General features: G+C 54.0%; 1 protein-coding gene across 3 annotated transcripts in view; it reads right to left on the bottom strand.

The window, feature by feature from the left end:
* The window catches only part of PPFIA1 (PTPRF interacting protein alpha 1), a gene marked incomplete at both ends in the record, with an annotated part of 89379 nt that overhangs the window by 3257 nt on the left and 61699 nt on the right, over positions 1-24423 (bottom strand). For 2 of the 3 annotated variants that reach the window (XM_080699893.1, XM_080699894.1), the window contains 12 exons: positions 1208-1276; positions 1868-2043; positions 3928-4025; positions 4105-4280; positions 9861-9887; positions 10328-10390; positions 13341-13541; positions 13641-13722; positions 15710-15803; positions 16051-16223; positions 19133-19284; positions 23718-23747. In XM_080699893.1, the coding sequence (XP_080556019.1) occupies positions 1208-1276; positions 1868-2043; positions 3928-4025; positions 4105-4280; positions 9861-9887; positions 10328-10390; positions 13341-13541; positions 13641-13722; positions 15710-15803; positions 16051-16223; positions 19133-19284; positions 23718-23747 (1341 nt within the window). The remainder of the gene's footprint in view (positions 1-1207; positions 1277-1867; positions 2044-3927; positions 4026-4104; positions 4281-9860; positions 9888-10327; positions 10391-13340; positions 13542-13640; positions 13723-15709; positions 15804-16050; positions 16224-19132; positions 19285-23717; positions 23748-24423) is intronic. The other variant, XM_080699895.1, reaches the window with a different exon arrangement.

Genomic DNA, 24423 nt, shown 5'->3' with positions numbered 1-24423 from the left:
GTAGTGAGACCTTCATCAACCGAGTGAGACCTCATTTCCAAATAATAAAATAGGAGTTTACTTGTAATGCCAGCATTTGGGGGGTCGAGACAGGAGGATCTGGGCTTGCAGCCCACCGCAGCTACTCAGTGAGACCCTTTGCAACTCAGTGAGACCCTGTTTCAAGATAAAGGGAAAAAAATAGGGCTGGGAGTGTAGCTCAGAGGTGAAATATGCTTGGGTTCAATCCCCAGTAGCAATAAATAAAAAAAAGAAAGCATGCTTGGCATCCCAAGGCCATTTCTGACCCCAGCCCTTCCCTCCAAGAGTTAGCTTTTTGTTTTTTTGATACTGGGGATTGAACCCAGGGGCGTTCTATCTCCGAGCTACACACCCAGCCCTAATTTTTTATTCTGTATTTTTGAAACAGGGTCTCACTGAGTTTCAAAGGCCCTTACTAACTATCTGAGGCTGTCCACAAACCATGATCCCCCAGTCTCCACCTCCTGAATGCTGGGATTACAACTGTGTGCCACCCCACATCCACCTAAGAGTTAGTTTTTTAGTAGTTTATTTGCTAATATTTGCAAAGTTCAACCTGTAAAATAACGTTATTTCAGTTGGGTGTGGTGGGACACTCTGGTAATCCTAGTACTTGGGAGGCTGAGATGGGAGGACTACAGGTTCATGGCCAGCCTCAGCAACTTAGTGAGGCCCTCAGCAATTTAGCATGATCCTGCTTCAAAATAAAAAAAAATAAAATAGGGCTGTGGTGTGGCTCAGAGGTAGAATGTCTCTGGGTTCGATCCCTAGTACCACACCAAAAATAAAAAGATAGCCTAGCTATGTGGTCCTAAATATAACAAAATAGGCCAGGTGTGGTGGCGCACGCTTGTAATCCCAGCATTCAGGAGGCAGAGACTGGAGGATTGTGGTTCGAGGACAGCCTCAGCTACTTAGCAAGGCCCTCCGCAACCCTATTTCAAAAACTAAAAAATAGGGCTGGGTGTGTAGCTCGTTCCATGCCCAGTACCGTAAAAATGAATAAATAAATATAACCAAATAGCTTCTATTTAACAGGACCTTAAAAAGGCATGAGGGCTGGGCACACTGCTCAGTGGTGGAGCACGTGCCTGGCATGGGAGCGCAGGCCGGGCACCATCCCCAGCACCGCCCCACCCACCCGCACCACAACCACCAGCCCAAACCCATCAGACCGAAAGCTTACTTCATCGAACCTCCTGTCGGTCCCCATGACCAAAAGGTTGTTAAACTCTCTTTCCAAGACAGCTCGAGCCTGAAATAACAAAGCAAAAAATCAAAACTTTCATCAACCTAATCTGAAGGGTGTTAGCCTATTACAATTATATTTAAGACCAAGACTCAAAACACTCACTCATGGCTAGAAACGCACTGAATCAGAATAACCTTTAAAATCAGGGCTTTACTAATGTGCATGGACTTTAGGCCTCTTGGGAAGGACATGCACGAGGTGCTGTGGGTCGGTCCAAGACTGACAAAGATTCAATGTTCTGTAGAGGAATAAAATATCCTGATCTCAAATGGGCTCAAGTCAAGAAGAATTACATCAGGCAATGAGCCAGAGAAGTGGCTTAAGAGAACTTCCGCATGGCACACCTACAGACACTTCCCTTCCGTGTGAGGGATGCATCTTTATTACTCTACCAGCGTGTGGATGGCAAGAAAGGTCCTCATTTTGTTCACTGCAAGACCCTCGTGCGTGCAACAGAGAAGTGGAGGCCAGACAACGGAAGCCTAAGCATTCGCTGTTATGCTGCTGACACTGCAGGGTGGTGAGGAAAGGGAGCCCGGGGTCTGGCCGTGTCAGAGGCCGGCCGAGCCGAGCGGCCGTGGCAGGCTGGCTCACCTGCGTGTTCTGTGTCGGGATCTGTAGCAGCAGCGCCAGCGCGCTGAAGTCGAAGGTCTCGTCCAAGGCCAGGAGGGCGCCGTGCACGCCGCTCTCCACAAGGTTGTTTGCGTACTCCTTAAGGCCGATCGACAGGATCCAGCGAATCACTCGATCGTTGCTCCACACAAGCACGTCTACAAAAGAATAAAGGCGCTGAAACGCGGCTCCAGAAAGCCCCTCCTCTCCTACACTCTGTGAAGCGGGAGCGGGCCTCCTGGCGCGGACCTGATCCTTCCCTTCCTGGAAGCAGACTCCACGCCCGGGGTGTCACAGACACCGCCACGCAGATGACCACTCCGGACACCCCCATCCTGCTTCTCTCTACCCGAACTGCCCACCAGGCCCCCCTCGCCACACAACACTGGGGAATGAGGAATGACCACGGCCGTGGGGTTTCCAGAGCGGAGTGGGCAGGACGGGGAAACTCAACCGAGCCCGCCACCCGCAGCACACGCCCGCGCACCTCGGCCCTGGACGCCAGGCTCAGCTCGACACAACCCTCGATTCTCTTCCCTAAGCTGCTGCTCGCGCACAACAGCTCCAACACTTTCCCCATCTCACAGAGAGAGAAACTTAAAGACGTGCCCCGGTACACTGGAGACTTTGGAGATCTTACGCAAACTATATTATGAAATCTGCTCTATTTGAGATCTAAAAATCCACTCTGTAAATATACTAACAAGCTGGGCATGGCGGTGCAGGCTTGTAATTCCAGTACCTGGGAGGCTGAGACAGGAGGACCGCACACATACATATATAATACAGATTCAGATGCTCACCAATCAATCCCTTTCAGACAGCGGTCCTCAACTGCTGAAGATGTAAAGGGAGAGAGAAACAAGCAAAGACGACCAGTGCCCCCCCCCCCGGCCCCTTTCTTACAAACGCGCCCCGCGGTTCCTCAGGACTCACTGGCGAGGGCCGCTCCAGGCCTCCCCTCTGGGAGCAGAGCCCTGGCCCAGCAGCCAGCACACTTCCTGCCCTCGGCTCCGCGAGGGAGTGGCAGGGCTTGCGGCTGTGCTCTGCCAGCCACAGGGGGATGCGAGGGTGGCCCAGGCGGAGGGCGTGCGGCCTTTGTCCCTCTTGCTGCCACCCGCCAGGCCGGCCTCGTCCACTGGAGCATGCGAACTGGGTGCTCTGCCGCCCAGCCACCTCTCCACTGTGTTGTCTGGTGGCTCTGGGATTGAACCCACGGGCATTCTACCTTTCAACCACACCCCCAAGCTTAGTCTTTATTTAGAAACGATCTCCCTAGGTTGCCGAGAAGTCTCATTTCATTGTGGAGGCTGCCTGGGAACCTGCACCTTTGCCGTCTCAGACTCCAAATACAGGGATGACAGGTGTACGACACCACGCCCGCCCACTCTGGGGGTGGAACCAGGGCATTCGACCTCTGACCTACACCCCCAGCCCTATCTTTATTCCTTATTTGGAAACAGTCTCACTGAGTTGCAGAGGGCCTACGCTGCTGAGGTTGTGTGCAAGCCCAAATCCTCCGGTCTCAGCCTCCCAACTCCTGGGATTACACCGTGCCCGCCACGCCCGGCTCCAACTTGAATTTTATGGGACACCTGCTGTGGCTGCGCATGGACGGCCCGGCCCGTGGAGGTCAGGTGCATGTGGACGGCCCAGCCCGTGGAGGTGGGTGCACGTGGACGGCCCAGCCCGTGGGGGTGGGTGCGCGTGGACGGCCCAGCCCGTGGAGGTCGGGTGCGCGTGGACGGCCCAGCCCTTGGAGGTCGGGTACGCGTGGACGGCCCAGCCCGTGGACGGCCCAGCCCGTGGAGGTCGGGTGCGCGTGGACGGCCCAGCCCGTGGAGGTCGGGTGCGCGTGGACGGCCCAGCCCGTGGAGGTCGGGTGCGCGTGGACGGCCCAGCCCGTGGAGGTCGGGTACGCGTGGACGGCCCAGCCCGTGGAGGTGGGTGCGTGTGGACGGCCCAGCCCGTGGAGGTGGGTGCGCGTGGACGGCCCAGCCCGTGGAGGTGGGTGCTGAGTCCACCAGGCATGATGCACTTGCCTTTTATTTCACTCTGACTTTCTTCTCTTTTTCTTTCCAGTTCTTTTCGGTCGTAATTTAACCTTCGCAGGCACATAATTCCACACTGGAAGCTGTTTCTATTGACAAGAAGAGAGGTTTAGAGAGGGCAACCGCGGGGGCTCCCGGCGAGCTCCCTGAGGAGCCGCGCCACCTCACCTGTGGAAACTGTCCACCATCTTCAGCTGGCCCCGCAGGTCCTTCTTGGTCAGGTGGTCCAGCATCCTGGCGTCCACCAGGCACTCCATGAAGTAGCTGCGGTACTGCGGGAGGCCCAGGCTGGGCAGCCACTCGTTCCCGATCCACTCGTGGTTCATGTCCCCGTAGGCCAGGGTCTGCTTGTCACAAACGGCAGCCATCAGTGCGGGCTTCTGGCCGGGTCAGACCCCCCAAGGCCGAGCCAGTCACCGCTCTCCATCAGTGCCACACAATTTGGTATCTTACTCCGCCTTTTAAATTTGTTAGTAAGACTTGATACCAAAATATCCTATCATTAAAATTTATGACTCATTAGTGATAAATTTAACTCATTTACCAAACCATAATAAAACCGTAATTGATGGCAAATTTCTTTTCTGAAATGGTGCTGGATGAGGTAACATAACAAGGAACGACTCATGAACAAGTTTGAAGAATACAATTCAACTCTATTCATTAAGATGATCTCTGCCTGGCTTTGAGTTTACTGGTAACACTTTGTTTTCCTAAATAAAAACAGGTTTATTTCTAAAAAATCTGGAAAAGTGAGTTTAAAATACTTTTAAGGAACAGTTAAACTAATAACCAACAGTACCCAGTAGAGAAACAGACAAATATACAATTATTGCTGGAAGACTGAACAATCCTCTCTTTATAGTTGTTTGAACAAGTCAGAAAAAATAAAAAGAAGCCAAGTGTGGCGATGCACACCTGTACTCCTGGTTCTTAGGAGGCTCAGGCAGGATCATATTTGAGGCAGTCTTAGTAATGTAGCGAGACCCCGATTCAAAATAAAACATAAAACTGGGCTTGGGCTGGAAGTGTAGCTCAAGAAGGGATGGAATGCTGCTGGGTTCAATCTCCAGTAAGAGAGACAGACAGACAGACAGATACATACACACACACACACACACAAATTTTAGGAAGAACATGGACCTAAGCAATACTACCAACCAATCTGACCTCGTTGTACTTTACAAAATACCCAAATATATTTTTTCTTTTCCCTCCCTCCTTTCCTTCCTTCCTTCTCCTCCTTCTCTTCTTCATGATCTTGGGGGTTGACTCAGGAGAATTCTACCTCTGAAGTACCCTCCAACCTATTTTTTGTGGTACTGGGAATGAAACCCAGGGGGGTCCTAATCCGGCCCTAATTTTTCTTCTTTTTTTTTTGGTGATACTGGGGGTGGAACCCAGGGGCGTTTCTATCTCTGGGCTATACTCCCAGACCTATTTTATACTTTGTGTGGAAAGAGGGTCTCACTAAGTTGCTGAGAGCCTAAGTAGCTGAGGCTGGCTTCGAACCTGTGCGATCCTCCTGTCTCAGCCTCCCAAGTACTGGGATTACAAGCGTGCGCCACCATACCTGGCTTATGGTGTCTCACTGAGTTGCAAAAGGGCCTCACTAAGTAGTAGTAGCTGAGGCTGTCCACGGACCGCGATCCCACCTCAGCCTCCCAAATGCTGGGATTACAAGTGTGCGCCACCACACCTGGCTCCCCCCCCTTTTTTGTGATACTAGGGATGGAACCCATGGGCATTCTACCTTCGAGCTACACCCCCAGCCCCATTTACTCTTTATTTTAAACAGGGTCTCACTGAATTGCAAAGGGCCTAAATAGCTGAGCCTGTCCGCGAACTACGACTCTCCTGTCTCAGCCTCCCAAATGCTGGGATGACAAGCGTGCCCACCACGCCTGGCCTTTTCTCCTTCTTTTGAGAGGGGTTGTGCTATGTTGCCTTGTTCTGAGTGTGGTGGGAGATTACTTTATTAATGCCAAACCTAGCGCAGCACCTGAGCAGCATGGCACACCAGGCTGAGCTCCTGGGCTTGGGCAGCTTTCCCCCTGGGCACGGCAACCATGCCTGGTTTCTGGACTGAACCCAGGGACTCATCTACTGAGCATGTGCCCTGCCACTGAGTCACACCCCAGTCTCACTGGGGTTGGATCCGAAATGTCCCCTAACCCTCAGGCAGCACAGCAATGTTTAGGGGTGAAATAACTGAACTGTGAGGGCTCTGAACTCTTCCAAGGACTCATCTACGGTAGAGTAACAACTGGAATGGTCTTACTTGACTGTAACTGGGGTGGATGCGGGGTGGCTGGGGAAGGCAGGCCTGGAGGTGCAGCCTCATCCTCTCTCTGCTTCCCATCTGCCGTGGGCTGAGCAGCTCCCTCCACACGCCTGCCATGGGCTGAGCAGCTCTCCTCCGCTCGCCTGCCGTGGGCTGAGCAGCTCCCTCCACCCGCCTGAGATGAGCTGAGCAGCTCCCTCCACCTGCCTGCCGTGGGGTGAGCAGCTCTCCTCCACACACCTGCCATGAGCTGAGCAGCTCCCTCCACCGGCCTGAGATGAGCTGAGCAGCTCTCCTCCGCTCGCCTGAGATGAGCTGAGCAGCTCTCCTCCGCTCGCCTGAGATGAGCTGAGCAGCTCTCCTCCGCTCGCCTGAGATGAGCTGAGCAGCTCTCCTCCGCTCGCCTGCCGTGGGGTGAGCAGCTCTCCTCCACCCGCCTGCCGTGGGGTGAGCAGCTCCCTCCACTCGCCTGCCGTGGGGTGAGCAGCTCTCCTCCGCTCGCCCTGCTGCCACGTTTCTGCCCTGAGGCCAGCCCAGACCAAAGCACCCAAACTGTGAACATAAAGAGTTCCCCCCCCAGGACCAGGCTCACCAGCAGGTGCCCCATGCCCGGCTCAGGCCATCTGAGAAGGAGTGCTCAGCGCAGTCTGACTGCGCGTCTGCCCGCCCGCCCGCCCGCCTCTCCTTCGGTCCCTATCAGTCTCTGGGTCCCCCAGTTTGACCAAGCTCAGCGGCCTGCCTCTCCTTTGGGTCTTGTCAGTCACTGGGCTTCTGTCAGGTATTTTGGGTGCAGCGACGAGAAGCTAACACACTCACCATATTTAGAGACTAAAGTCATGCAAGTGTTCTCTGACCTCGCCACAAATACCTAAGAAAGACAGCCCAGCGGCAGAGCCGCTCGTCTCCGCTGCAGAGTGCAGGCGGAGATGCACCGGAGCCGGGCGTGTGCACAGCAAAGTAGGTGAGCACGAAGGGCTCCTACCCCCAATTTGAAAGTGACAGGATTCTAAATAACCACTGTAAAACCCTTAACAAATGAGCAACGTATTAAAAGCATAAGACATCATGACAGTTAGGGCTTGATATTCCAAGAAAATAAGTTGGTTCAGCATGTAGGGAAAAAAATGAGATTGGCCTTGTATCTAAAAAATACAGAGAGTATGACAAGACTCATCACCCATCCGCTCAGCTCCCAGCATCCCATGGATGAGGACACGGCCCTGCCCCACGGGTGTCCAGGGGGCTGTCTGGCACTCTCCCCCCTAGAGATGCGGGCTCCGTGGAGGAGGAGCCAAGCGAGGACGTCTGCCTTGCCACATGGGCCCTACACTGTCCTGCCATCCCAGCAGCTCTAGCAGGGCAGGGAAAGGTAAGACACACGCTGGAAAGGAAGCAGGGCTCTTCATTTGCAGACGGCACTGCGGAAAGGAAACGTACAGCACAGCCACCAGGACTACTCTTCTGCAGGACAGAGCCTGGTGTGCTCTGGACACCTGTGATCCCAGAACCTGGAGGCTGAGAGGAGAATCACAGCTTCAAGTCCAACTTGGGCAACTTAGTGAAACCCTGTTTCAAAATAAAAAAATAAAAATAGGAACGAGTGTGTAGCTCAGAGATAGGATGTCTCTGGGTTTAAGCTGCAGTACCAAAAATAATATATAAACAAATAAAAATAAATAGCATACAATGTCAACACATAAGAAAAAACTGTATTTATACTTCTAAGCCGGGCACAACGGCACATGCCTGTAATCCCAGCTATGCGGGAGGCTGAGGTGGGATGATCACAAGTTGAACTTACTGGAAAACTGTTTCAAAATAGAAAATAAAAAGAGCGAGAAATGTAGCTTAGTAGTACAATACTCCTGGATTCAACCCACAGTACCACGCCCCAAAAGGAGCTTTATTACTAAATACTAGAAATGAACTGGAAATTAAGGTTTAAGAAAACCATTTACAAAGGCAGGGAAGCCCACAGAAGCTTCAGGGGCGGTCTCGGCGTCTGTGTGAGGCATGATAGATAGGTAAGGGCACCGTACACAGGCGTGGTGAGGAGGCCTGCCGCTTTCCGGCCGAGCTCGCAGGACCCCACAGGGGCGCCGGCACCGCCAGCCATGGCAGCCACCCGCAAGCTGAAAGGAGGGGTGTGAACCCCAACGAGAACGCTCGGATGCCAACGCAACCACGGCCTGGCCGCCCGGACCCTGCGCGTCACCGTCACAGCCCGACAGGAGGGTGCTGCCGACCCGCCGCCGTGCTCGCCCCGCACCTCCGCAGGGCCCTCTTCCTTGGCTTCTCAAGGCCAAGAACAGTGTTGGCTGCCTCTTCCATCTCCACCTCAACGCCTGGGTGCTGGCCACGTCAGCGCAAGCGGGGCAGGCTCTCCCATCACGGGGGCACACTGGAACTTAGTGACTGGAATAAATGCACCTGCCTAACTCCCTGGCAGACACCACTGCTCCTTACAGACCTCCTCTAGGTTGAATAATTCACGAGGTTATTATCTGGGTGAGGAAACCAAGGGAAGGAGGGCTCAGGGTTCATAGCCACTCTCTTCCTCGGATTAAACAAAAAGGTGATGTAACGGGTTACACACCCCCATCCATCCATCCACTGCCCTTCTGGGGACTGAATCCAAGGGCACGCTACAGCACGGAGCCGTACATCCCTACCCCTTGGTGTTGGAGACGGAGCCCAGGGGCATCCTACCTCTGAGCTCCACCCCCAAACCCATCTTACTTGTCATTTTGAAACAGGGTCTTGCTGAGTTGCCAAAGCTGGCTTCAAACCTGGAATCATCCTGCCTCAGCCTCCCAGGTACTGAGATTTTAGGCGTGTGCCACTGCGCCCACCTATCTTATTATTTTGAAACAAGGTCTCTGTGAGTTGCAGAGGCTGGCCTCGAACCTGCGGTCCTTCTGCTTCAGCATCCGCAGGCACTGAGATTACAGTGAGGGACCCCGGACTGTCCTAACTGGGTAACCGCAGAAGTGCATATGGGAGGGAACAGCTACGGAGCCCTCACCAGCTGTCAGAGCTCCATGTGTGACTATCTCAGCCCCGGACACTGAGCCAGCCTCGGTGAGGCGCCCAGGGGCTGCAGCAGTACCGCTGGGATGGAGACGGCCACTGTCAACCACTCACGCTGCTAGCAGGGAGTCGCGAAAGAAGGGGAAAGGGCCTCCTGTGAGCTGAAGAACAGGGAGCTGACGTTCAGGTGCTCACAAGGCGAGGACCCGTGAGCACAGCATCAGACACCAACACAGACAGGGGAAGGGAGGCGCTACATCCACTCTTGGTTTTGGGAATGTACGTCACAATTTTCCTGCCAGTAGATCTTGTATCTAAAGTCACCCCAGCAGGGAGTTACATGTGCATAATCTCAGGAGCTGCCCAAGTCAGGGGGCTTGGTAAAAATCCTATGTTAAAGTGGCCTACGTTAACTAAAAATGACTTCCATGGCTCCACGTGAGAGAGGTTCAAGATTGTCCATGAGCCGCGCTCTTTGCTTGATTAGTGCTTTCAAATTATCAGAAATAATAATGCTAAGAACACCCAGAAAAGCAAACCACACACATTCCATACTGCGACTGCTTTTGTGGCTACAGGAGAGAAGGATGTGTTATAGGAAGTCTCCAACCTGAGCCCAGCTTCCGTCCTCAGCCTCCTGGTTACGCGGTTAGGATGCAAAGAACAGAACCATTAGTACTGGGAGCCTCGGGGTGCACGTGAGCTCTGCAGGAAGGGGCAGTGCGCGTCCCAGGGCCATGCAGAACCATGCACACAAGCATTCCAACGTTTCATGCAAGGAGCAGACGCTTTCCATGCAAGCACGTCCGTAAGAGGAGAAGCTGGGGCCGGACAATCACAACGGAGAACCGCCTGAGGTCTCCAGAGAGGGCAGCTCCAGCTAAGTAGAGGGTCTACCAACTCTAAGTTCCTGGAAAACTCTAAGACAAAGTCAAAGCCTACTTTAACACTTAACGCATAACCTAGCGGGCACGCTTATCTGAAGCAATCTAGAACGACAATCTGCTAAGGTCTCCGCCGGCACGAGCCCCGCGGTGTGCCGTGGAGCGCGCGGCGTGGCTCCGGGGCGTGACTGACCGTTTGCGGCGTGGCTGTGAGCGTCTCCATTTCTTCGTGAGTTAGCCAGACATTTCCTGTGGTCTAAGGCGACCCAGTGCGCCAGCACAGCCAGGCCAGGGAGGCGTGACAGAGAGGAGAGGCGCAGGGTGAGCCACAGGCCGAGGAGGCCCTGAGGCGAGGCGCAGAGCTGCAGAGGCCGCAGCCGCTCACCCCGCCCCACCCGCCGACAGCGCTCCCGCACGCGGGCTCGACGCCCAGAGCTGGAGCCCTGCGCTTACCCTGTGGTGTGCAAATGTAAAGAGATGAAACACATCCTAGACTTCTGGCAACTCTGAATCTCTCTACAACTACTGACAGGGCTGGGTGTGGCCATGATAGACCGTTTGCCTGGCACGTATAAGACTGCAGGTCTGACTCCTAGCACTGCAAAAAAGGAAAACTTCCAAAAACAAAACACACTTTCCCCAAACCTACAGGGTGAGCAGCAGGAGCCCCTGCGTGGGCTCTTCTGCGGGAGCTCTGGCCTCCGGGGCCAGCCTCAGCCTGCGGCCTAGGGCAGGGCACTGCGGCCTAGGGCAGTGGCGGGGTGCCACCAACGCGGGCACGCCAGAAGCGCCGTCAGAGGCGGGCAGGAGACGCCGGCCCGCTTCCGTCAGCTCTGGGGAGCAGGCCCCAGGCTGGACCTGCCTCAGGTGCACCCTTGTCCTTGTCCGTAATCATTCCGCCTAATCTGTAACGATCTCCCTTTTTAACAACGGGAAAAGCCGCGGGACACCCTCGCGTCTGGAAGGCGTGGGGAATGGACAGGTCCTGGTCAGAGCACCCCGCCCAGAAGGGGCTGAGTCACAGCTGCAAAGCCTGCTCATTCCCACATGTCCATGACTAAAAAAAGCAAGCACACAAGCAAAACGCCTCAACAGTGTTTTGTGAAGTAACTGTGAGCCTCAGGCAGGCCGTGCAGCCTGCTCCTGAGAGGCCTGCTCTCCAGAGCAGAATAAAGCAGGACTCCGCCGTCAGGAGCGGGCTGCCCTACCCTGAGAACCATCGATCTCGTGGCACTGCCCTCACTGGGGACTGAACTCCGGGCCACGCTGACTCTAGCTCCACTCTCGGTCCTATTTTGTTTTTGATTCTGAGACAGGGCCTGCTAGGTTGCTGAGAGTCCCATAAGATGTGACCTCAAGCCCGGGACCCTCCCGTCTCGGTTCCCCAAGTCCTGGAATTACCAGCGCGCGTGCACCGCCGTGCCGGCGGCCCTCCCGCTTTCGTCGGAATGGTTTCCCAAGCCTTCGCTAGGCGATGGGTCTCCAAGGACTCTCAAGAGCCCCTACGAGGAGGCACTGGCACGAGCACAGGCAGTGCTGGGTGGACTTCTGCAGGCTTCCGCCGGTGAGGCCATTTTTTTCCCCCTTTGGTATTTGAAGGATAAAAACCCCTGTCTACTAAGGAGGGGAGAGAGGCGTTCTCAAGGGGGCCGCGTGGCGGCGGGCAGAGCCTCTCGCGCGAGCGTGCAGCCGCGTTTCAGCGCACGCTCTGAGGAGCCCGGGGGGCTAGAACTGTGAGACAAGCAGGGCGTTACGCAGGCTCACTGCGGGCTCGCACGGAGGACGCGGAAGGGGGCAGTCAGGCGGGAAACGCAGCACAGCACGGTCTCGCTTCTGAGAGTGCAGAACGGCCCCGTGCCGCCAGCAGGCTCAGCCACACACGGAGCCCGAGAGCCCTGGGCCCTTTATCTATCTGTGTGTTGTCTCGGTGTAGATTTTGTAAGAACTTCGTGTGTTGATTAGCAAGTATTCTTACTATGGTAAAAATGATAATCATTCAATTTGAATGATGAAATAAGAAAATAAAATTTAAAGTTTATAGGTAAAGTATGTAAATTGTTACTTTTTCTTTTCTCAAGAAGCCCTTCAAGTGATTCAATTTTGATAAATTGGTATTTAAATCTGTGATAATAGCCGGGCATGGTGGCGCCCGCTTGTCATCCCCGCGCTTGGGAGGCGGAGACAGGAGGATCGCACGGGTTCGAAGCCAGCCTCAGCTACTCAGTGAGGCTCTCAGCAACTTAGTGAGACCCTGTTTCCAAATAAAAGTAGAAAATAGGTCTGAGAGTATTGCCCGAAGGTAGAAAGCCTCTGAGTTCCACCCCCAGTACCACCAAAAAAGAAAAAAAAAAAAAAATCTGTGATAATAGCCAGGCCAGGTGGCCCATGACTGTAATCAATCCCAGTACTCGGGAGGCTGAAATAGGAGGATCACAGGTTTGAGACCAGCCTGCGCGATGTAGCAAGGCTCTCAGCAACGTACTGAGACCGTTTCAAAACAAAAACTAAAAAAGCTGCAGGTGTAACTTGGAAGCAGAATGCCCCAGGTTCACTTCCCTGTACCATAAAATAAATAATAATTTTGTGACAATTTTCTACATTTTATTATTTACTTATTATTATTTTTGTGGTACTGGGGATGGAACCCAGGAGCATTCTACCTCCAAACTACCACTCCAGTCCTATTTTTTATTCTGTTTTGAAACAGGGTCTCACTGAGTTGCATAGGGCCTTAATGGGTAGCTAGCTGAGGTTGGCGGTGAACTGCAATCCTCCTGCTTCAGCCTCCCGAACGCTGGGATGACAAGTGTGCCCACCACGCCCGGCCAATTTTCTACTTTTCAAAAAAAATCTCCTGAGCCAGGAGTGTTGGCACATGCCTGCATCCTGGTACTTGGGAGACTGAGACAGAAGGATGGCAGGTTTGAGAACAGCCTCAGCAAATAGTTTTTCATCAACCCAGCAAGACCCTGTTTCAAAGTAGAAATAAATAAGGCTGGGCTGTGGCTTGGAGGTAGAGTGCTCCTGAATTCAATCCCAGTACCACCCGGACGACAGCCAAAGCCCTATCTGGGGCCGTTCTAGATGAGCTTCTCAAAGCCCCTGGCCAGGTGCTCCCTCAGCCCCACTGCGTCTGGACCCTGCGCGTCAAGCCAGTCCCGGGGTAAGTAGAGGCAGAGACCGGCGGCCCTGCTCCGAGGACGCACCGTGCGGGACGTGGGCGGCGCAGAGGGGCTGGTCAGCGACATGATCTCCTGGATGGCCAGCCGCAGCTTGAGCCTGTGCAGGGGGTTGCTGATGCCGATCTCCCGCTGGATCTCTGTGTCCGACAGGGCCGACATGATGGCCCCGCTCTTCACGTTGGCTCGGCAGGCAGCCACGTACCAGGCAGGCATCCCGACCCAGAGCTGCGGAGAGAACGAGGAGGCCGGCCGTCAGGGGCCGCCCCGGGACGAGGCCCGCGCGCTGGCTCGGCGCTGCGCCGCGACTCAGGGGCAGGCACGTACCTCCAGCCACACGACCACCGTCGGCCCATCCCACTGGGCGAACGGCAAGCCCTGCCGCCGGGCTTCCTCCAGCAGCTCGTGCCTGGAACGGGAAGGTGTTCGAAATCAAGCGCCACCGTGGCGGGCCTGTCATGCATCTAGACACTCAAACACACCTCCTGAAAACTGCCCTGTACACTTAAACGAAGTGAAGCATTCGGGGAAATTTACACCACTTTTTCTCTCACAGGAAACACGAGCTTCTGGGAGAGGGGCAGGATGACCAAGCTGTACGGCCTAAACCCAGGCTGTCCAACTGAGCCAGACCCCAGCCCATCCTATTTTGCGGAGAGCCCGGCCGCAGAGGCCGTCCTTGGCCTGTGATTCTCCTCTTTCAACTTCCCAAGCACTGAGATCAGGCATATGTCACCAATGCTTGGCTTTTATTGTTTTTTAATGTTTTTGGTACTAAGGGTTCAACCTCTGAGCTACATCCCGTTTTCATTTTGAAACAGGGTCTTTCTAAGTTCCTCAGGCTGGCTTCAAGTCTGCAATCCTCCTACTTCAGCCTCCCGGGGAGGTAAAACAACACAGCACAAAACCTAGGGACGGCGTCTTCCTAGCACGGTGACAGGAGGCAAGAGGCCCATTTTAATATGAAGCTTCATACAGCCAAATGACAGTTACCCAAGTTAATTCAAAATGTTTCTCTACAGGTTCAAGGTAGCAATGGTCAAATCAGATTTTAAGTGGTTTCTACAAAGTTCCGTTTACACAGGAACAAAAGACTGAGTACCCTATATTACTGTTAACAGAAACGACTGTGTGTGTAGTGGAGATTGAACCCAGGGGCATCCACCTGAGCTATACCCCACGCCCTTTTTATTTACTTATGGAACAGCGTCTTGCTGAGTTACTGAGGCTGGCCTTGAACCTGCAACCCTCCCGTCTCAGCCTCCCAAGTACTGGGATGACAGGCACACGCCACACGCCCGGCTCCCCCTGCCCTGGCTTTCGATACACTTATGGCCGACTTACAGCACGGTGCACTGCCCCGCCTCTGCCCTGCTCTGGGTGTCACAGGCCTGCGCCCCTTCGTCGGAAGTCATTCCAAATAGTAACACTCAGTGTCAGAACCGAGACCTAAATGTATCCATGGATATTTTTTGAGGTGCTGGGCTGTACCCGGACCTCGTGGATGCTAGACAAGCAGCCTGCCTCTGAGCTCCACCCCGACCCTTCGAGGCCTAATAGATTTAAAACTTAGAGATTACAAAACCTAGAGTCTGAGGTAAAGTACAAAATCCATAAGCAGGGAAAAGACAACACAGCGCATGTTTGTGGACAGATCATCCTATGAAGGACGGCGGTCACAGCAGTCTGGGCTGCATTCCAGCTTGCTCAGGACGTGTGTGCACAGCTTAAAGTTCTCTGTGTAGCCGGGCGCGGTGCGCACGCTTATCATCCCAGCACTCGGGAGGCTGAGACAGGAGGATGGCGGTTCGCAGACAGCCTCATCTGCTTAGTGAGGCCCTCTGCAACTCAGTGAGACCCTGTTTCAAAATAAAGAATAAAAAATAGGGCTGGGGGTGAAGCTAAGAGGTAGAGTGCCTCTGGGTTCCACCCCCAGACCAGTAAAAATAAATAAATAAATAAATAAATAAATAAATAAATAAAATAAAGTTCTCTGTGCGTGTCGTTCCACCTGGTGCCCAGAGAAGCCCTCTGCGCTGTCTCTACCGCCAGTTCCACTTACAGATGAGGGGCTGAAGCGCAGGGAGGCTGAGCACTGGCCCAGAGCCACGGAGCTGAGCTGAGCGGGGCCGCGGTTCAGACCCCAGAGCGCAGTGCTCACCCTCCCTGTCTTCTGCTGACACCTTCCCGGGGCAGAATGAGAATCCACACGAGTTCTTTCAGATTTTCAAAAGGAATCCCACTCCTCCAAAGTATGCTTTAAAAATGTCTTCAGATTAATCTTTCAGAAGAAACTGTGTATATATAGCTAGATATTATATTAAAAAAACAACAGCTGGAAATTAAATATTGTTAACCCTGAAAATGGTTAGTGAGGGAGGGAATAAAGCACTTACTTTTTCTGAAGTTTACGATTTTTTTCAGCCTGTCCCCCCAGTTTGCTAAGTCCCAAGGCATCTTGAGATGAGTTTTCTGCCTCTGAAACACCAGCTACAAGAAAGCAGAAAAATACCCAAACCTGAGAGTAAATCAACAGGGCACAGTGTGTGTCACACAGGCTGCGTGAGCCTTCGCAGTATAGAGTTCAGTACATCGTGAAGGCCCAGTCTCTACCAGACACACACAACTGCTCAAGACGGTAACTTGCCGCAACTGTGAGCGGCCAGCCCCTAGTGCCGCCCCGCCACGCGCAGCCGCTGCCCACCGCAGGCACGGAGGCCGCCGCGAGCCAACCAACCTGGTCCCGAGGGCTCTCTGCCTGTCTGTCCAGGCCGGCCCTTTTCTTTCTTGCCAAACAAGCGGCCGATAGAGGACTTGATGCCCTTCTTCTTGGGGGCTTTGTGCAGCGAGTCCTGGCTGCTGTTGCTGCTGCTGGGGTTGCTCACGGGGCCGTCCTGGGAACCTGTGGAGCTTTGAGGAACAGCAGCGGACCGTCAGCAGGCGACCTCGCCACAATACCAGCCCACTCGCACCAACCAGAACACGCGGCATGTTGGGTTTCTGTGGTGCTGGGGACGGGACCCAGCGCCTTCTACCTCTGAGCGCCACCCCGGCCCTAAGTTACTTGTCATTTGGAAACAGCCTCACTGTGTTGCTGAAAGCCTCGGTGAGTTGCTTCTATCTCGGCCTCCCTAACACTGAGACTGCAGCTGTCTGCCACCACGCCAGCTCATCGTCTGCATGATTCATTCTTGTTCCTCAGACTTCCGAAGAAACGCCCAAGCCTCGTACATGCAGGGCTTCAGGCGCAGCAACGCAGGCTCCCGGGGGAGCCTGTTTCTGGGTAGCCGAGATCTGCTGCACAGGGGCACCTTCAGAGGAGGCCTGGACTTCGCCGCGTCTCGTGGGGAGCCCAGTGATCGCCCTGCTCAAGGGCCCCTCTTGGCTACTGAGCTGCTTCAGGCCAGCGGATGAGGCAGCAGCGGATGAGGCACTGAGTGCCACAGTCTGGGAATCAGAGGGACCAGAGCTCTCCCTCGGCAGCTTCCACAGGCTCCGGGGCACTGCCCTGCCCAGCTGCAGAGCGGGAGCGGGCCAGCCTGCGGCAGGGCTGCTGTGAAGAGCGGCGCGTGAGCCTGCAGTGCACCGCCTGGCGGAAGCACAGCTCAGGCAGCGGCAGTGGTAGACAGCCCGTCTGTAGTGGCACAGCTCGCTGGCTTCCTGGGGAGAAGGAACAGGCAGCTGGATGCAGTGGCACGTGCCCAAACCCCAGGAGGCTGAGACCGGAGGATTGTGGGTTCAAGGCCAGAGCCGTGAGGCTTTGCTTCAAAATAAAAATAGAGTTCGCCGGGCGTGGTGGCGCACGCTTGTAATCCCCGCGCTTGGGAGGCAGAGACAGGAGGATCACGCAGGTTCGAAGCCAGCCGCGTGCGCTGGCTGACTTAAGAGACTCTGTTTCCAAATAACAATGTAAAAATAGGTCTGGGAGTGTAGCCCGGAGGTAGAAGGGCTTCCAGGAACCCCAGTACCACCAAAAAAATAAATAAATAAAATAAATAAATAAATAAATAAAGTTCAATATATGGTGGCCTACTCCTGGAATCCTAGTGCCTGGGAGGCTGAGACAGGAGGACTGCAGGTTTGAGGCCAGCCTCAGCAACTTAGCAAAGCCCTCAGCAACTTAACGAGACTTTTCAAAACAAAATAGTGCTGGAGGTATAGCTCAGAGGTAGAACGCCCCCGGGTTCCATCTCCAATACCTCAATAAAAACATGCATGCATGCATGCATGCATACATACATACATACATACATAACATGCCAAGCTTGTAGCTCAGTGGTAGAGTGCCTTTAGGTTCAATCCCTAGTACCACCACTACCACCAAAAACAAAAAAAGAAGAACAAGCCGGGCGTGGTGGGCACGCTCGTCATCCCCGTGCTCGGGAGGCAGACAGGAGGATCGCGCAGGTTCGAAGCCAGCCGCGCTGGCTTAAGAGACCCTGCTTCAAATAAAAAAATATAAAATAGGTCTGGGAGTGTAGTCCGGAGGTAGAAGGGTTTCCAGGAACCCCAGGACCACAAAAAAGGGGGGGGGGACAAAAATAGTGTGGGGCCCTGACCAGCTTGCGAGCCAGGCCAGAGGCCAGGGAGGACTGAGTGCCACAGAGCAGTGTGGCCTAGAACCTGCCATGTGCACCAGGCTCCCTCAGGAAAGGAAGTTGTCACAGTGGTCAGCTGTCCCATCTGAAGAAGAGTTTTCTAAAAGTGCTATTCTGAGCCGGGCATGGTGGCGCCCGCTGTCATCCCCGCGCTTGGGAGGCTGAGACAGGAGGATCGCACGGGTTCGAAGCCAGCCTCAGCTACTTAGTGAGGCTCTCAGCAGCTTAGTGAGACCCTGTTTCAAATAAAATATAAAATGGGTCTGGGAGTATAGCCCGGAGGTAGAAAGCCTCTGGGTTCCATCCCCAGTACCACAAAATAATAAATAAATAAATAAATAAATAAATAAATAAATAAATGAATGTGCTATTCTTGTATAACTCCATTCTTTCTATCTTTTTTTTTGGGGGGGGGGACTGGGGATTGAACCCAGGGGTTTTTATCTCCAAGCTATAGCTCCAGCCCCTTTTGTTTTTATTTTGAACCGGGATTTCCCTAAGTGGCCGGGGGTCCAGCTGAGCTGCCGGGCCCGGCCTCACACTTGTGCTCCCCGTCCCAGCCTCGCGGGCGGCAGGCGGCAGGTGAGCGTCGCCGCGCCTAGCTAACGCTTACTTTTAAACTCTGCCCATCTCTGGCTGGCTGTCACTGTGGCCAGAGCGGCAGCAGGCATCCAGGCGTTAAGATTTAAACAGTAGCAACCGGGCCGGGAGCAGTGGCACGTGCCAGAATCCCGGTACTTGGGAGGCCAGACTAGGAGGACTGCAAGTTCAAGACCAGCTTCTGCAATTTAGTGACTCTCGGCAACCTAGGGAGAGCCTATTTCAAAATTTAAAAATATATTAAAAATAAAATTTGTTTTTAAAGGGCTGGGGGTATAGCTTGGAGGGAGAATGTCCCTGGGTTCAATCTTCAACACCCCCCCCCCCAAAAAGAGTAAACTGAAATTAACTGCTAATTCTTTAAAATCACCCCTACCTCGAGGAGACTAACCCGGTAATGCCAAGTCCCAATCCCATGGCTATGTCAGAGAAACCGTGCAAGCGTGTTAAACTAGGTTGGGGGCTGTGGCCCACGGCTCGGGTTAGTTGACGTCACGAGTCGTGTCACTGCTGACCACCGTACTCGGTTGCAGGTGCCGCCTCTGGCTTTGCGGGTATGGACGGCACGGCCCACGGCGGCGGAGCGCGTGGCACCGAGGCCGCGGCAGCCCCGCTACTTACTTGCGAGCGTCCCTGAGGTCCTCGTGGCTGACGGCATGCAGGGCCCCTCTGTGCAGCGGGTCCAGCCGCAGGGACCGCGGGGACGCGGGCGGGGAGGTTTCACATTTTATGGCTGTCTTGTCGTCTCGTACCTCTTCTCGGGAAGCTGGCAGCTGAGTGGTGAGAGCAAAGTCAGCAAACAGTGGGCCGTACGAAACAGAAAAGGCCACCGAGGTTTTAGGCTCTCTGAACTTACTTGAATGTCTGAGCCACTCTTTCTGCCAGCACAAAAGGTGCGCATTAATCTGCCACCACTGTGCAGGGCGGTCTCGTGTGGGCGGGGACCACAGTGCAGAGCGCACCTCTGCCAGCGGCACGGACGCCCAGCAGGCACAGGGACGCCCGCCTGCCCTGCTCTCCCGAGAGCCCTCGGCAGGGGCAGCAAAGGCCCAGCAAGGCCGGTAAAGGACAGCTCGTCAGCTGAGGAGGAGCCCACAGGCGGGCTGGCCTCCTGCTGTCATGCAGAAGAAGCACCAGGAGGGAAGGAACCTCGCAGGCAAAGCATCAATGCCTTTCTGTCTGGGAAAAGAGAGTACGGCGCGGGTTTCCCAGTGTTCGGAGTGGATGCTCTAACTGGAAGCATTACAGGCAGTTAAAACCTCATGTTCCACGTGGCTTGAATAACCCTGGGTAGCATGAAGGAGGCTCTCGGGCGTGGGCCTTGCTTTCTGCTACGAGCCTCGGCAGCGCACGCATCCGCGCTGAGGGAGGCGGGGTGCTGGTAAGCACAGTGGCCAGACGGAGCCTCACGGCCCGGCAGGTCCTACTGAGCTTGTCTTCTCTGGTTTTGAGGTTGAGTTCATGAAAGATGTGAAGCAGGGGCGTGTATCAAAACGACACGAATGGCGAGCTTCGTCAACGGGCTGTTCAGCTGTGCGTGGACACGAGGTGTGAGCAGAGCTTGAGTGAGCGTGTAAGGGCCGTGCGTGGACAGGAGGTGTGAGCAGAGCGTCTTGAGTGAGCGTGTAAGGGCCGTGCGTGGACAGGAGGTGTGAGCAGAGCGTCTTGAGTGAGCGTGTAAGGGCCGTGCGTGGACAGGAGGTGTGAGCAGAGCTTGAGTGAGCGTGTAAGGGCCGTGCGTGGACAGGAGGTGTGAGCAGAGCGTCTTGAGTGAGCGTGTAAGAGCTGTGCGTAGACAGGAGGTGTGAGCACAGCGTCTTGAGTGAGCGTGTAAGGGCTGTGCGTAGACAGGAGGTGTGAGCAGAGCTTGAGTGAGCATGTAAGGGCCGTGCGTGGACAGGAGGTGTGGGCAGCGAGCTTCGTTAATGGGCTGTGTTCAGGGCTGTGTATGATCAAGATGTGAACAGCGAGGTTTATCTGTGGTACTGGGGATGGAACCTGGCACAGTCTACCTCCAAGATACACCCTCAGCCTGATTTTTTAATCTTTATTTAGAATCAGAGTCTCTCTCTCTCTTTGGCTGGGCGTGGTGGCGCACGCTTGTAATCCCCGCGCTTGGGAGGCAGAGACAGGAGGATCACGCAGGTTCGAAACCAGCCGCGCTCGCTGGCTTAGGAGACCCTGTTTCCAAATAACAATGTAAAAATAGGTCTGGGAGTGTAGCCCGGAGGTAAAAGGGCTTCCAGGAACCCCAGTACCACCAAAAAAAAAAAAAAAAGAAAGGAAATATGAGCGCCGGGCGTGGTGGCACATGCTTGTAATCCCCCCACTTGGGAGGCAGAGACAGGAGGATGGCGCAGGTTGGAAGCCAGCCACAATGGTGTAAGAGACCCTGTTTCAAAAATATAAAATAGGTCTGGGAGTATAGCCCTGGGAGTATAGCCCAGAGGTAGAAGGGCTTCCAGGAACCCCAGTACCACCAAAAAAAAAAAAAAAAAAAAAAGAATCAGAGTCTCTGAGTTGTGAAGGGCTTCAAAGTAGCTGAGGCTATCCATGAACCTTCTGTCTCAGCCAACCAAATGCTGGGATTCCAACTGTGGGCAACCATGTTCAGCTTACAAAGAACTTCTTGAGTGAGCGTGTAAGGGCTGTACGTGGACAGGAGGGTGTGAGCAGAGCTTGAGTGAGCGTGTAAGGGCTGTGCGTGGACAGGAGGGTGTGAGCAGAGCTTGAGTGAGCGTGTAAGGGCTGTGCGTGGACAGGAGGGTGTGAGCAGAGCTTGAGTGAGCGTGTAAGGGCTGTGCGTGGACAGGAGGGTGTGAGCAGAGCTTGAGTGAGCGTGTAAGGGCTGTGCGTGGACAGGAGGTGTGAGCAGAGCTTGAGTGAGCGTGTAAGGGCTGTGCGTGGACAGGAGTGTGTGAGCAGAGCTTGAGTGAGCGTGTAAGGGCTGTGCGTGGACAGGAGGTGTGAGCAGAGCTTCTTAAGTGAGCGTGTAAGGGCTGTGCGTGGACAGGAGGTGTGAGCAGAGCTTCTTGAGTGAGCGTGTAAGGGCTGTGCGTGGACAGGAGGTGTGAGCAGAGCGTCTTGAACGGGCTGTGCAGCGCACACTGACCCGCCCGCCGCAGCCCGGAGCGGCTGGTTGAGCACCAAGGGGCTGTCAAGGGGAGCCACGCTCACTCAGGCCACACCTCTATGGAAGCTGAGTGAATTCTGCACCTTTTCCTAACTCTCAGTTGTAATCATCTGACAGCAAACGCCCAGCCTGGGCCGGGAGCGGCAGGTGGTGGAGCCTGGCCATAGGCTCAAGGCCTGGGCTGAACCCTGCACTCCTCCCTCACGCACAAAGAAAGGCCGTCATGGCTCAAGACTGCTAACATCAAACAGTCTAAAACTCCAGACTAAAACCATTTGTTTCTAACTTCCTCCCCAACAGAGAACAGGACAGGAAGCGCACGTGTTCCTGGACGTGAACTGAGGCCCGGGAGTGAAGCCCTGCCGCAGAGCCACTAGCCAGCTGCACCCGGGCCCTCGGGACGCCGGCCTGGCCTGCGCTCTGCCCAGCACTGGGCAGGAAGTTGCCTTCGTCCACTCCGTAATACTGAAGCTAGGGGGCAGAAACCACACGCGGGCAGTGCCTGGCCTAGCCCAGGGCCACCCCGCCGAAGGCTCCTCCGCGTGCCAGGTGGCATGCTGCAGGACCAGTGAGCAACGAGGCCAGGCTTCCATGCCGGAATGCAAGCCCACACGGCGTTTCCAAATGAAAACCCACCCACAAACGAACTGGCTGAACGGCAGGGCGAGTGAGCTCATGGCTGGGTGCTGGACAGGCTGGGGAGCGTGCAGGCACAGGTCTGCAGTCTCCCGGAGCAGCACCCACAGGGCAAGGAGCTCGCCACGGGCCCCCACTAGCCAGCGACCGCAAAGTCTAGACCCTGCGCCCGCGCTCAGGTCCGCAACCCAGCAGCGCAGCCTGCGTGAGGCTGCTGGACCAGGGCCTCCTGTGGGGCGGGCCACCCTCTCACACCTGAAGCCCTCCAGGCGGGGTTGGGAGCGCAGAGCACAGACTGGAGCAGAGACCTGTGAGGCAGGGCCTGGGGTCAGCACGTACCCACTGTCGGGTCTGCTCCCAGGCCCTGTACTGGCTCCAAGGACGCTGCTCCCTGTGCAGACGCCGCCCGGGCACCGGAGCCCGGGAGGAAGGCGCCCAGGGCTCGAAAGTGGACAAGCCTGCACTCACGCCTGTGCGCACATGGCGGGCCCTCTCTAATGGCCCCACCTGTACACAGGGGTCTCCACGGTAACCTGTACCTTGAGGGCCATACAGACGGGACGTGCCACGCACTGAGCCCGGTGCTTGGCTCAGAGCTGCCATCCGCAATGGTACAACCAGCTCCCAGCTAGTACTGGGCTCTGCTTCCGTCATTTCTTTTTTTTTTTTTTTTTTTTTTTTTTTGTAGCAGTAGTAGTAGAAATTAAACCCAGGGGCATTCTACTTTGAGGTATACCCAAGATCTTTCTTTAAAAAAAAATTATTTTGAAACTAAGCTGCTGGCCTCAAGCCTGGGATCCTTCTGTCTAGCCACCCAAGTACTGGGATTATAGGTGTGAGTCACTGTGACCGGCTCATCCTTACTTTTCTTATTTATTTATTTATTGGTGGTATTGGTGATAGAATCCAGGGACGCTCTACCTCTGAGCTACACCCCTAGCTGTGTGTGTATGTGTGTCTGTGTGTGTGTGTGTGCGTGCGTGTGTGTGTTACAGGGGATTGAACCCAGAGAATTCTAAGCTATACTCCCACCCCTTTTTAATTTGTTTTTAAGCAGGGTCTTGCTAGGTTGCTGAGCCTTTGTACATTGCCGAGGCTGTCCCTGAACCTGTGGTCTTCCTGTCTCAGCCTCCTAAGTGCTGGGATGACAGGCTTGTGCCACCATGCCCGGCTCACTCATTTTTTTAATTCTTAAATACTATGCTTCTTCTATACAAACATGCGACGATTATACCAAAAGTCACAAGAGAACACTGCCCTCTCCCACCGTCCCCGTGCCCCACAGAAGCGACAACAGCCACGCGTGGAGTGGACGGTACGTTCAACGCCCCATGAAACATCAGCCGCTTGTTACCATACAACAGCACAGTGCACATTCAATGAAATACATTTTTGATGTAACAGGGAGATAAAATGTTAAGTTACTAAGTCATTTACCTTTCTACGATGTTTCCTTAAATCGCTAGGCTGACAGATGCATGCAAGAGAGAGAGAAAAACCAGATTTACCGCATACTTTGAGGTTAAAACTTCAAGGATCAGCACAGGCAAATATATTAAAAAGAGAATGACAGGAGAGATATCAGTAGCATGGAATTGAAAAATCATATAAATGGAAATAAAATTTTTACTCTAAGTTTAAGCATAAATATTTCGAGATTTAGCAGAACCACAAATTATTGCTCAGATAAAATTTTATTTGAATGAAATATGGCATTCTATAACAAAGGGCCCTAATAGTCAGCTATCCTAAACCAAATCTCTCCATCACTTAGTTTTCCTTTTTTTTTTTTTTTTTTTTTTTTGCGGTACTGGGGATGGAACCCAGGGGCATTCTACCTCTGAGCTACACCCCCAGCCCTATTTTTTATTCCTTATTTGGAAACAGGGTCTCACTGAGTCGCAAAGGGCCTCACTAAGTAGCCGAGGCTGGCTGTGAACCACCATCCTGTCTCAGCCTCCCGAATGCTGAGACTACAAGCGTGCGCCACCACGCCTGGCTTAGTTTTCTTTGGTAAAAAACATGTTATAATTTAAATGCCATTCTAATTGAAGAGGAAGTTACAAAAGACCTATTATAATACTGAGCAAGCCTATTTTTAGTTAGTCATCCATTGGAGAGGAATGTAAAATTCTTACCTAGA

The sequence above is a fragment of the Muscardinus avellanarius genome, assembly GCF_963383645.1.
Source record: "Muscardinus avellanarius genome assembly, chromosome: 1".
Taxonomy (NCBI): domain Eukaryota; kingdom Metazoa; phylum Chordata; class Mammalia; order Rodentia; family Gliridae; genus Muscardinus; species Muscardinus avellanarius.
This window is presented reverse-complemented; position numbering and strand designations above follow the sequence as displayed.